General features: G+C 38.2%; 1 protein-coding gene and 2 long non-coding RNA genes across 3 annotated transcripts in view; 2 read left to right on the forward strand and 1 right to left on the reverse strand.

The window, feature by feature from the left end:
* The window catches only part of LOC140161924 (uncharacterized), a 91,028-nt gene extending 82,049 nt beyond the window's left edge, over positions 1 to 8,979 (forward strand). Inside the window, exons 15-19 of the mRNA XM_072185219.1 lie at positions 6,616 to 6,726; positions 6,880 to 6,990; positions 8,097 to 8,213; positions 8,534 to 8,644; positions 8,933 to 8,979. Of these exons, the coding sequence (XP_072041320.1) occupies positions 6,616 to 6,726; positions 6,880 to 6,990; positions 8,097 to 8,213; positions 8,534 to 8,644; positions 8,933 to 8,979 (497 nt within the window). The remainder of the gene's footprint in view (positions 1 to 6,615; positions 6,727 to 6,879; positions 6,991 to 8,096; positions 8,214 to 8,533; positions 8,645 to 8,932) is intronic.
* LOC140162298 (uncharacterized) lies at positions 1,665 to 6,203 on the reverse strand. The gene is made up of 3 exons (XR_011860225.1): positions 5,943 to 6,203; positions 3,410 to 3,525; positions 1,665 to 1,893 (listed from the first exon to the last, which is right to left on the reverse strand). It is a non-coding gene; the product is annotated as an uncharacterized lncRNA (long non-coding RNA).
* Positions 8,980 to 10,242: 1,263 nt separating the features above from the next.
* On the forward strand, positions 10,243 to 13,082 carry LOC140162946 (uncharacterized). Its single transcript, XR_011860382.1, has 4 exons — positions 10,243 to 10,339; positions 10,566 to 10,682; positions 11,933 to 12,055; positions 12,967 to 13,082. It is a non-coding gene; the product is annotated as an uncharacterized lncRNA (long non-coding RNA).
* Positions 13,083 to 13,097: the final 15 nt, after the last annotated feature.

The following is a 13,097-nucleotide window of genomic DNA, read 5'->3' on the forward strand; positions in this document are numbered from 1 at the left end:
ATTTCAAGTTTTTATTTTTTCATAAAATTTGAACACAAATATATTCAATTCAATTCAAGAAACATTCATTTCACAATTCACAACTTCAATAATACATGCTATACATTGTACTGACAAATGTACAAATATAATAAAAGAGAAGAATAATAGTTTGTAGCAGTGAATTTTTTGTCTGTTATTCCAACATTTGCAACATTGGATATATTTTGCACAAAATGCTTTACGAAATCCTGTACTGACACATAAAAATACAGTAAAAAACACGCATTCCGCATTAGGTTTTCAATTTCTCACAAACTTTGAGACACAGGATTTAATTAAGATAGCCTAGTAAGCAGTAAGCATCAGTGCAATACACAAAATCATGCATACCTCACAAATGCAAAATTGGAATCAACTGAAATTTTGGGAATAACCGCTTTTGTGGATATCTACTTAAAAATGATATAAAAAGAGGATGCTAGGATCACTAAAAATTAACATTGTCTAATTATTGTCCACTGTTTAATACATACAGGTACATGTATAACCTACAACACATCCCTCTCTACTAGGTTATTAATTATTTATTTATTATTATAATTCAGTCTGTAAAATTGGCACATACAAAAGTCATGTAGCTTACCAGGGTAAGGGGACAGCTAATTAATGGCAAGTTAAAATGGGCGAAGTTAGATCGAAAGAAAATGGCGAGTTAGATAAGTTACTCCTCTGGCCCCTGCAGAGATTAAAGATTGACTCCTGCTGAGAATACGGGAAGTCTCGCCGGTGAGTTAAAGATTTTTATGGCAAGCCAGCAGACGAGTTATGACAAGTCCCATCGATGAGTTTAAATTTACGGCAAGTCCCATCAGCGAGTAAAATGGATTTTTTCTCACCATCATGAACCTCAACTAGTGAAAGCAATTTCCCTGTCATAGTGTCATCATATAACGGCATTGCTGTAACTATCTTGATAATGTTGTCAGAACTCGCCGACTTGATTGTGTTGTTGTAACTCGCCGTTGGGACTTCATGGCTTTGTCGTAACTCGCCTTTAGCTTACTTTATATGGGAGTAATTGAAAAATCCCTAATCTCTGTGGGAGGGGGGGTAACTCGCCTTTTCTTTAAGTTGCCTTTCTTTTTAACTCGCTTTTTTAACTTGCCTAGTTACCACTGTGTCCAGGATGACTTAAGGGGGTACTACACCCCTGGCCAAATTTATGCCTACAATGTATTTTTGCATTTTTCTCAAAAATTATAGAGCATTGGTGACAAGTACATGTAATAGATATGTATACATGTAGGGGCAAGTACTACAACTACTGTACTGAAAATTCAGCAACTCAAAGCAAGTAGTTATTGATTCATTGATCAAATATTGGTTTTCCCTCATTTTTGACTGTAACTCCACAACTGTTGTCTGTGCTGAAATATAATTTACAGTGCAGTAGTTGTAGTCCTTGCCACTATAATATACATACCTTACTTGTCCCCAATGCGCTATAATTTTAAAGAAATATGCAAAAACAAGCACAAATTTGGGCAGGGGTGTAGTACCCCTTAATTGTAGTCCACATTAGCATAATTATAAATTATGAGTTCCACTGCTATGGTAAAATATCAAATTATCAGTAAGCGATGGCTACCAGCTAGCTAGTCCACCAATTAACCTAATGGATAGGTAGGCGTAGGCCTACATGTAGGCTGTAACAGCCATTATGTTGACAATGTCTTTTTCTGTCAATAGTTAAATTCACTTGAACTTAGTTGAAGCGCCGACATTCTATATGGCACAGGTGATTGCTATGGAGCATTTACTTTACACATCATCACTATATCATCATCTCGATCTGTCTCTTGCTTTAGCTTGTTGCTGCAAGTGGTTCCTTCCAATAAGTTCAAATTTCATCTGTAAAGAAATAACCAAAATATCAATTGAAAATATTTAGATGTTTTTCTTATCAAGATTTCAAAATGAACAACCTACAGATCCCCCAAAAGTCACATGGAAAGAAAAAAATATCTTGGGGCCTGACTTTAATAGCTCAGGCCTGACTATAAATTAGGGGCCAGTGCCACTAAGTCAGATACTATCTTGGGGCTTGAACTTGAAGTTACTATCTTGGGGGCCTGAGTTACTTAGTTGCAGTGGCGTACCGTGGCCGCCCCTTCCCCGGGGGGCTGAAGAAAAGCCAATTTTGCTGCCCCTTCCTCAACAGCCCGAAAAGGTTGCCCCAATTTTTTTAACGGTCGTTTGAAAAAGTGAAAAAAAAAAAAAAAGGATTTATAGGCGCTACCGCCCAAAAGCAACACATTTTGATGTATAGTACAATTTTTTCAGATTTTCCGCCCTTTTTTCTTTACTAATTCTTTTTGCCGCCCTTCTTCTTCCGCCGCCTTCATCTTCCCACCGCCCTTCGATTTTGCCACCCCTGCTTTGACCCCAGGGGCTGGCGCCCAAAGCCCCCCCAAAATACGGCGCATGAGTCGGGTCCCAAGTTACCAAGTCCGGGACTCAAATTACCAGATTGGACCCAAGTTACCAAGTCAGGGATAGTATGTAGGGCCCCATGATTATTTTTTTCTTTCCATGTCACTTCGAGAGCTCCTTCCCAGGCGGGGCTGAAGAAAATTCAATTTTTCCGCCCCTTCCTCAACAGTTTTTTTTTCCGGTGGTTTGAAAAAGTGAAGAGCAAAAAAAAAAGGATTATAAGCGCTAGCGCCCTAATAGCAACACATTTTGATGTATAGTACTTGCCTGGTGTCACTCCCATTGTAACCTGTACACCATCCGCGATAATCAACTTTTGAAAAGCACCCTAAACAAGGATCTAACCCTTGGCTAAAACGATACCCTAAACAGGTAACACACACCTGTTTCACACCCTAAATTAGGCGTGCCTTAACAGGGATTTTATTCATTCATCAAATTTAAGGGTATGAAATTTGATGAATGAATGATTTTATTCATTCATCAAATTTCATACCCTTAAATTTCATTTCCGAGTATCAGCAATTGCAATTTTGCTACCCTTTTTTCCAATTTTTCGACACCCTAAACATGATATGCATGTATCGTGCCTACCCACAAAAACTACCCTTTTTACGCGTTTTTATTATCGCGGATGGTGTACAGGCTACAATGGAAGTGACCCTCCCCCAGGAGTACTTGTAATTTTTTCTAATTTTTTATACTTTTAAAATTTTTTCCGCCCTTTTTTCTTTACCAATTCTTTTTGTCGGCCCTTCTTCCGGCGCCCTTCGATTGGCACGCCTGCTTTTTACCCGAGGCGCCCCAAAGCCCCCCAAATACACGCATAAAAATCAAACATCACTCTCTTATATCAGATTTAAGGAGAGCAGTAAAGAGCAATGCTCTTACTACTCTCCTCAAAAGGCAGTCCCTGGTTAATCATAGTACATACCAGCTTGTCCAGTACTGTTGAGTTCATCACTATACATTCTGATTAAAAGCCACCATCTCCTGAAAGCAGTTGCTGCACCTGTACAGTTCACATCAGGTTGACATCACTGGTATCACCTAGTTGGGAAAATTCAAGAAACAATATCTTAATTTGGAGAAACGTTTTACAAGAACAAACATGCTTTGCCTCCCGGTTTCTGAACTTGGGCTTCTCCATGCTGCAATCCTAGCCCCAGAGTTACATGGGAGCCTTGGGAGGCCTAAGTACCAATTCAAAATATATTTTTGGAAATTGTTTTACCATACCATTTATTTTTGGAAATTGTTTTACCGTACCAGAAATTGTTTTTTACTGCGCACCTTTTAGATAAAAGTGCATAAATTATTTGATCATTGCATCCATATGTGATGTGTATAGCATGCGAGTTGTGTTGAAGAGATCTATGGTGGTGCATTTGAAGTGTAACACACGTATTGCAATTTGCCCATTCATGCCTTAAAGGCTAAACTATGATCAGCTTGTCATCATCTGTGAGATGGAGTCAGGACTAACTATAAAAAAAGCCCACAATTTTCCGCTTTACAAATGTCAAATTCCGCTTTTTTCCACTTTGTAAATCTTGCGATAAAAAAATTTTTCACAAAAAAACCCTTACGATCAAATATAGGGCCTATCGGGTGAAATGATGGTTTATTAACAATTTATTAATGTTGAATTTTGAAACTCTTTTTATTACCGGTATTTAAGGTTGGTCTGAACCCTGGAATTATGGAAACTTTCGGGCCTCAGTCATACCTGCTAAATTGTTGGTCTAAAGTATATAAAAGTATACATATTTAGAATGGCAAAGACTTGATAAGTTCATGCTCATTTTTGGCCCAAAATCCCCAAAAATGTTTTTGGCCCACTTCTTTTTCAGTGCATCCTACCAAAAAAATTCTTGGGCAAATTTTTTTTTTTTATTAATTTTTAAAAAAGATAAAAATATCTAGGACTAGGAGCCATTTTTTTATTTTTTTTAATTTTGACCAACTCACCAAAAATATTTGAAATTTGGGCAAAAATCAGGCTTTTTTATGATTTTTTTTGAAAATTTTGAAAGTTGGTCGAAATTCAAAAAAAATCAAAAACGGCTCCTAGATAACTAGCTTTTAAAATTAATTTAAAAAAATTTGGCCCAAGAATTTTTTGGTAGGATCGAAAAGAAGTGGGCCAAAAACAGTTTTTTGGGATTTTGGCCCAAATTTGACCTCACAGATGAACTTATCAAGTCTTTGCCATTCTAAATATGTATACTTTTATATACTTTAGACCAACAATTTAGCAGTTATGAGGCCCGAAAGTTTCCATAATTCCAGGGTTCAGACCAACCTTAAAGGAAGTCTCCGGTAATCACAATGCCTTTATGTAAGAAAAATAATTATCAAGCACGAATCACATGGTTTTATTTCAACAAATTCATAGTGACCATGACCATAAAAACTAATAAAAACATCCGTCTCTCAACACGCGATATTCAAAATTCCCGGCGCTGAATTTGTCAAGTGCAATATGACGTCCCAGACAATGAAGGCTGACAACAATTAAGCACAAATAACCATCACGTCATTGCACTTAGACAATTTCGGCGCGGGAATTTTGAATATCCCGTGTTCAGAGCCGACAGTTTCTATGGTCAATATGAGTTTGTTTTAAATAAAACCATGTGATTCGTGAAGGCATAATGTTATGATTGCCGGAGACTCCCTTTTTTTTCAATTTTCTTTTTTTAAGCTTTTTTCAGTTCATTTTTTTCTTTTTTTAGCTAAACTGCTTTTTGCGTGTTTCTTCCCGAATTCTGAGATTGTTGCGGAAAATCCGCAATGCAGAAAAAACTACTGGCTTTTTAGTCAGGAGCAGGACTCACTATGGTCCATCGTGGATTGCGTACACAGCTGGGCGCAGCGCCTAATTAGTCGGAAATTATTCGGCTTTTACTGCGCTCGTCAATAAAGTCCAAACTCAGTCACGCTCACATAAATGCACATAAGCGTGCGCCAGTCACGCAACGCACAAGCATTGTCATTGCTTACCGGGTTGCTTACGCCCATGATTGCGCCCAACTGCGTGGCAGTGTGCGTGCATGCCATTCTACATGTATTTATTGTATATATCAATACAGCACGTTGGTCGTTGTTACAAGTCATTTTTTTTTTGCCTTATATTAAACCAAACAAACTTTAGGTGCTTTCAAACATCATGCTGTCCGCCCGGGGTTGTCCGTGTCAGAGAAAACATTCACAACACATGATGAACAGTAGGAGTAGGGCATGATGATGATTGTATTTGTTATTTTGTAAATCATGTACCGTACTATAGTAAATCTAAATGTCATGCACGTCATGTTTTTTCGTGGCCTTTACTTTAGCCTACAAATTACATATTGAATCAGTCATGAGTCACGACACTGCTCTTGTTTTAGTGTAAAAGATGCACATCCTACGTGAAAATAATTGAAATAACGTCAGCTTTTATACTTACATTCATTGCTTACCATACATGCATGACCACCGTGAATACCGAAGCTGTGCTGTGCATGATCGGTGCATGTCTCTACTGTGTGGTCCCGGTGTGTGCTCTGAGCGGGGTTTGTGTGACGATCTTTCCTTCTCAAAATCAAGTTGAATATTGCGATCTGTCGATGTGCAGTGGCCTCAATGTGTTACAAATCCACATAAGTTTCACCATGATGACTAAAAATCGTGCAAAGTTCATTATTTTGGTTTAAAAATGGAAAAATTGTAGAAACCACTAATGGCGGTCGCAACAGATTTTTTTTTTTAAACATCGGCTACCAAATTGCAAGTAAAAAAGGTTTATTCCCTGCGTCGGTACTCGGCTGATTGTTTTCAAACTCGCTTTATGTATAGCGAACAAAAGCTAGCCAAATCAGCCAAATGTCGGGTTTCATAAGTGTCAGATCAGGGCCCAGTTTGTCTTTATATTCCCTTAGTAGCATGATATGAGATACATAGAATGACGTAATCAAATTCTACTAAATATTCATTTTTCACTGCTCCTGATTTGGAACGCAGAACAGTTCAGTCTTCACCAACAGCACAACCCGATGACCGTGCGTAGTTGTTGAAAGACTGAAGGATCCAGTCTAATGGCTCATTAATTGTCTACCTTCCAAAATGCATCTTTTTTTATTTTGTTCCTTGTAGGTGAGGTCGGCGATGAATGGCAGTGTGACAATGAGGAATGCATTGACCCTGATTACTTGTGTGATTATTTTGCGGATTGCAAAGATGGTTCTGATGAATTACAATGTCAATGTAAGTTGATATATTTGTGTGTCTATCTAGAAGAACAGAATTCATAACTTTGGGGGCATCTTGTCTTTAATGTCATGTATTTGTTTTAGATTTCAAGCCTTTGCAGGTGGAACTTATGACTTCTATTTTTTGTTCAATTTCAAACCATTGCAGGTGGACTTTCTGAATTTCAATGTGAGATAGGAGGCTGTGTTCATCTAACCTGGGTCTGTGATGAGGAGAATGATTGCTTTGATGGAAGTGATGAAATTGGATGCTCAACATGTGAGTAGATTGTGGAATATTGTCAATGTCACTTACATTTATTGGTGTTCAGACAGCGGATCAGTATCCTTAGTCATGTTATAGTTTTGAGTACTGCCATGTTCTACCAGAGAAGATGAGAAATTTCTCTGATTCTACATACCCAGCGCTCAATTTCGAGTACATTCAACTAAAAGTGTACAGGGGTGTGATTTTTCTGGATTTTTCCGGATTTCCGGATTTTTGGGATTAAAAAATTTTTCCGGATTTTTTTTTTTTTTTTTTGTCGTTTTTGGAGTGGCCCTGGACCAAGAGCTAAATGCTTAACAGAGATGTCACATTTCCGGAATTTTCAGTTTCCAGATATGAGAAAATCTACAATTTTAAAATGAAATTCCTTAGAACCCTGACTGGATGATTTACAGACACACTGTACTGTGCAGAAATGGTGATGCAATTTCTCATGTGAATGATATGATACTGGAAGTATGTATTCACCTGAGGAGCCTTCGGGCGAAACGAATCGTAGTGAAAATGGAGTAAATTTGTTTCTTTTAATGTTATATTCACAGATAATAAATGTTTTTATACTATAAAGTGAAGTATTTTAACAGTTTCTCATTTTTGCATTTACCCATGAAATTGCATCTCCAGTGGTGCTCAAGTGTGTGAAACCCCTCTGGCTTCGGGGGGCCTCGCTCGCCCCCCACCGGGGCGTTGCCCCTGGACCCCACCAGGGGCCCTTCAGCGGGCCCCTGCACCCCCTGCCGCAAGAGGCGACAGCTCCGCTCGCTCCGCTTCGCAATTTCATTGCCTTGGGTTTTTTTTCTTAAAGCACCAATCACACCCCTGAGTGTAATTGGGTCACTGTCAGTTTATGAACCTATGCTCACTTGGCATATTTTTAGCTATCTTAGACCACATTCATCACTAGAGATTAGAGAGAATCACTGATGTTGTCTGACACATATTACACATGTACTTTACACATGCACCACAGTAACATACATGTACATGATGTAGTACTGTGTATTTCGGGTGGATGTTATATTTCAAAGTGAGACTTCGCACAATATGATTGGAGATGAGGGGCCATATAATCTGAGTCATTATTCTCCTTTATTCAGGTACTGGTCCATTACAGCATATTTGTGACGATGGCGAATGTCTAGCATTTTTCTTGGATAGCTGGCAGTGTGATGGTGAAGCCGATTGCAGAGATGGCTCAGATGAACTTGATTGTGGTAAGCAGACAAACACACTAACCTGTTATTTAGTGGTTCAACATGCATTTCAATTTTCTAGACCACTTGAATTGATATCATTGTTTATCAACAAAGGAGCGGGACTGGTCTATTGATATGCTTGAACGAACCGCTACACTGTTCAATGGCTTTCTTGTACTATATATGATAATATGTGCCCTCCTCTCTGCTCATGGTCTTGCTATGTCTTCTTCTTACTTCCATAGTTTCCTGCCCTTCTATAGACTTTTTGTTATATGCTCCTGCCCAAGGCTCATTGATATTTCTCAGTTTATCACATGATTTCATCAATTTTACAGTGTGTGAAGAAGGTGATTTTGTCTGTGACAACGGAGCATGTCTACACTCATATGAGCAATGTGATGGAGTAATACAGTGTGTGGATGGCAGTGATGAAAGGGGTTGCGAATGTAAGTATAATTATAATATCAATCAAATAAATCAAATGATAGATAGCATAATGTACTTACTATCGAGCACTTTTAAAACATGCAAACATGAAGAGCCCCATCCACAAAAGTGTAAGGGGTTTTGAGCAAATTATCGATACACATATAGTTCTATAAGAACAAGTAAACCTGCTAATGTGTGTCTCAACCCCATTAGCTCAGTTGGATAAAGCGCCAGACTTTGGTAAGCACATATAGTAAGCACATATGCTAACTGTCGAGTTTTTACGGTATTGTGTTTCTTATTAGATTTTCTTAATCATTCATGGGGCAATGAATCAATAGCTGGTATTTGATAAGCGCTTTAAAGGAAGTCTCTGGCAATTAAAACATTATACCTTAGGCCAAACAAAAAAAAAGGTTCGTCTCAAAGCTTGTGCGCGCGTTTGTAAAATCCCACGATTTGACAAAAAACAAATGCGGAAATTTAGTTTTTTTAGTTTTTTCCAGAGAAAATCGGCGAAAATCAGACTTTTTTCTCAAAATACCATGAAAAAAAGTCAGGAATAAAAAAATAAATAAAAAAATCGCATTTCGCATTTGTTTTTAAATTTCTTGTGAGCTTTGAGACAAACCTTTTTTTTTTGGCCTTATATGTTATCAAGTACGAATCACATGGTTTTATTTAAAACAAATTCATATTGACCTCACCACGCGATATTCAAATTTTTTTAAACGATACAAAAACGTGTTTTTCCCACCAAAATTTCCAGTCTGCCATATAGCTAGTTAGCAAACACTTCTACTTCTAAATAAGAGTTGCATTATTGTTCTAGAGTAAAAATCTTGTTACTACTTTCTCAAATTTTATAAAAGGTTAAAATTTACATATTTTTATTTTGTTGATATTTTTGGGTATAAAACAAAATTTGAATGCCCAATTTAAAAAAAATAGTGAGAGCATATTTAGTAACTACAATGCTGGCCATAAGTGTTGGGACGGTTTGATAGGGTAATGTAAATAAGCCCCCCACTCCCCCCGATCAATGTTGAATCCTACTTTTTTGGTCACACGTGTCTATTGGCACCCAACATTGATTGGTGGGGAAGGGGGAGGGTTGGGGTGTTAGGAAAGGGTTTAGGCTTGACACCAAAGAAACCTCCACTTTATCACGTTAATAATAACGGAAATAAGGTCATAATATAGTGTACGTTTTCCATAAGTGTCCCAACACATTTTGGCCAATGGTTGTAGACCTTTGTCTCTAGATTAAGAAAATGTATCCTAATTTTTTTGGAAATGAAAGAAAGCATAACTAGTTACGACGGACCAAAACTTTTGGATGAATGAGGTTAGTGACTGGGATATTCCATGTGAAATTCATACACCCTCTATGGAAGACATAACATTAATCTTCCACACAGGGGTTGTGAATTTCAAATGGGGTTACCTGAATTGGTGATTCCATTTGAAATTCACACTCCCTGTGTAGGAGATTAAGGCCATGTCTTCCATAGGGGTGTGTGGATTTCAACTGGAATCGCCCACTGCACTTGCAGCTTGTATTTTATCTTCCCTTAAGTTGTCATTTTTGATCTCATTTTTAGGTGATGGTTTTACGTGTTCATCAGGGGTCTGCATTGAATCCGATCATAGATGTGATGGAAACCTAGATTGCCCTCGTGGGGATGATAGTGATGAGAAAAATTGTACAGGTATGGCCTAATATCAAAGTGATTATACCCAAAGAGTACCAACTCCCAAAATTGCCATGTGTGTAACGCCATGGTAAATCCACCAATCACCATAGAGATTATACCCAAAGAGTACTGACTCCAATATTGCCACGTGTGTAACGCTATGGTAAATCCATCATATAGGTTTGAAGGCTATGACCAGCACACAGAGCATTAAAGTTGATGTTGTTTTTCTCTTTATCAGAATGTGCAGCTGGTGCCAATCGCTGTTCAGATTGGGAATATCGCTGTGTCAATGATGAACATATATGTGATGGGCTTCAAGATTGCTACAATGGCACTGATGAAAGAAACTGCACAGGTAATACAGGGTTCCCACGGTCCTTGAAAGTCCTTGAAATTGAAAACACCTTTTCAAGGCCTTAAGTCCTGGAAATTTGCTCAAGGTCTTTGAAAGTCCTTGAAAATTGGAATTTTACCTAAAGTATAATTTTGACAAAATTTGGGGAGTGGAGAGGAGCAGTCACTTTCGTTATTACGTGCAGCATGGAGAGCCGCATCATGATTTTGTGTTGTGGTATGTCCTTGAAAATCATGCTTTTGGACCTTGAAAGTCCTTGAAAAGTCCTTGAATTTTAATGGTTTCAAAAAGGGAACCCTGGTAATATATAAATCTATATCTGGAATGAAAATAATACAAATTTTAGCTCAACTGGTGGAGGGAGTGTAGAGAAAAGCAGCTAGATTCTACAAAAGGGGACTACAAACAAAAGAGCAGTGTGACGTAGATGTTTTAAAGATTTAAAATGACAGAGACTGGGAGACTCTGGAAGAGAAGAAAGAAAGCGTGAATGACCATGACATACAAGATCATTATTAATGGGCTGGTAGGAAGTGATGCCAATCACTTCCAAAGAACTGAGACCAGCTGGGTGATAACAAGAAACAAAATAGTGCAAACGCTCCTTCCCAGGAGTATCGCATCCTTGCGGGAATGGAACAAGCTGAACATAAAGATCAAAGAAGCCAAGTCAACAGAAGTGTTCAAAAACAGAATGAACAAAGCAGAAACCAATGCAACCGAAGAAACCAAGGCAAGCAAAGCAGAAGCCTTCAAAAACAGAATAAACAACTAATAGGCAATAGAACCAAATTATTTATAAAATCAATTAATTGACTTTTCTTAATTGTGATTACATATAAATCTGTGCATGTAATGGTATTGACCAATATAAATGTACAAGTAATTCTAATTAATTAGTTGATAGTTCATTAATTACAAGCATCGAAGCAGTATCGACATTTGGTTGTGGTGCCTAAGTAAGAATCTTGTATCTTTGAAATCTCTGATGGTGAAAAGTTGGTGATAAGTACAGCAAGTCTGAACATATACGAGTGGATATTCATACGTAGTGGTCTGAACATGCTGACTGAACCTAAAAAGCAGAAGAACAGTGCCGCCATGTGTCAGATATTGCGGCTGACGACGTCCAAAGTAAACTGGATGAAAGCTTCCTCTCTCAGTAAGCAATTAAATGTGAGAATTAAGAAACATAAAATCTTATTTTGTGATTTTATTGTATCCTCTCCTCTCGTGTATTTTGACTTCAGATGTAGAATGCAACCTCCTGCAGTTTGAATGCGCCAGTGGTTCGATTCCCTGCTATTGGTGGTTTGACAAATGTGATGGCCGCAATACTTGCGATGACGGAAGTGATGAGGTGGACTGCTCAGGTAAGCATGTCATGCAATTGGCTATTCTATTTATAATCCATACTCCCCCTGTGGAAGATTTACCTAAAGTCTTCCACAGAGGGAGTATGAGTTTTAAATAGAATAGACAATTGGGCTACTTCCATTTGAAACCTCACTCCAGTTGTGGAAGATATAGGTAAATCTACATACAGGGGGAGTGTGGGTTTCAAAATGAGTAACCCTGAACAATTACATTTGAAAAACAAACTCCCCCTGTAGAAGATACTTTCAAAATCTTCCACAGGGGTAGTGTGAATTTCAATTTGAATAGCCCAATTTAATGTGACAGGGTAGGGGAGGGGACAGGGAGAGAAAGCAGCATGGCATACTGGTTAAGGTCTTTGTCTTTGGTGCGAGAGGTTCCTGGTTCAAATCTTCAGTGCCGATGACCCATGATAAAGACCTCATTAGACTCGATTCAGTCAGGGTGATGCTCAATTGTCAGCAGCACTTGCCTGACCTGTATAACTGCCCTGCATGACTCATTATCAATGGTGACCCCCTTCACCGGGTCACTTGGCCTGGTTGAAATTTTTGTCGGCTTTATCTTCCTGATTTCAGCTGCATGTTGATGCCTATATGTTTGAGAGAGTGTGAGAGAGAGGAGAAAGAAAGAGAAATGGAGAAGATAGAGAGTGAAAGAGGAAGAGTGAACAACTTGAGGGAGCAAGAGAGAATGAGAGAAGGAAGAGTTTCATCAGAGACACAGGATATTAATTGTCCCGCCAAACAAAGTGAGGAAAGGTGACTTTAAACCAAGCTCAGATGTCTGTGTGATGTATAGTGTTCGGGATGTATAGTGCAGAAAATGTAAACCTTTTGTTGTTGATTTCTTCTATATGCTTTGATGAATTGATTTTTGTTGATTTACTATATGTGTTAAATTGCAGACTGTGAGGTCTATGAATATTCATGTCCTGAGAGTGGAGAATGTATTCCATATTCATATCTGTGTGATAGTCATGCTGACTGTGGAGATGGATCTGATGAAGCTAATTGTACATGTAAGTATTGCAGGCTG

The sequence above is a fragment of the Amphiura filiformis genome, chromosome 10, assembly GCF_039555335.1.
Source record: "Amphiura filiformis chromosome 10, Afil_fr2py, whole genome shotgun sequence".
Lineage (NCBI taxonomy): Eukaryota > Metazoa > Echinodermata > Ophiuroidea > Amphilepidida > Amphiuridae > Amphiura > Amphiura filiformis.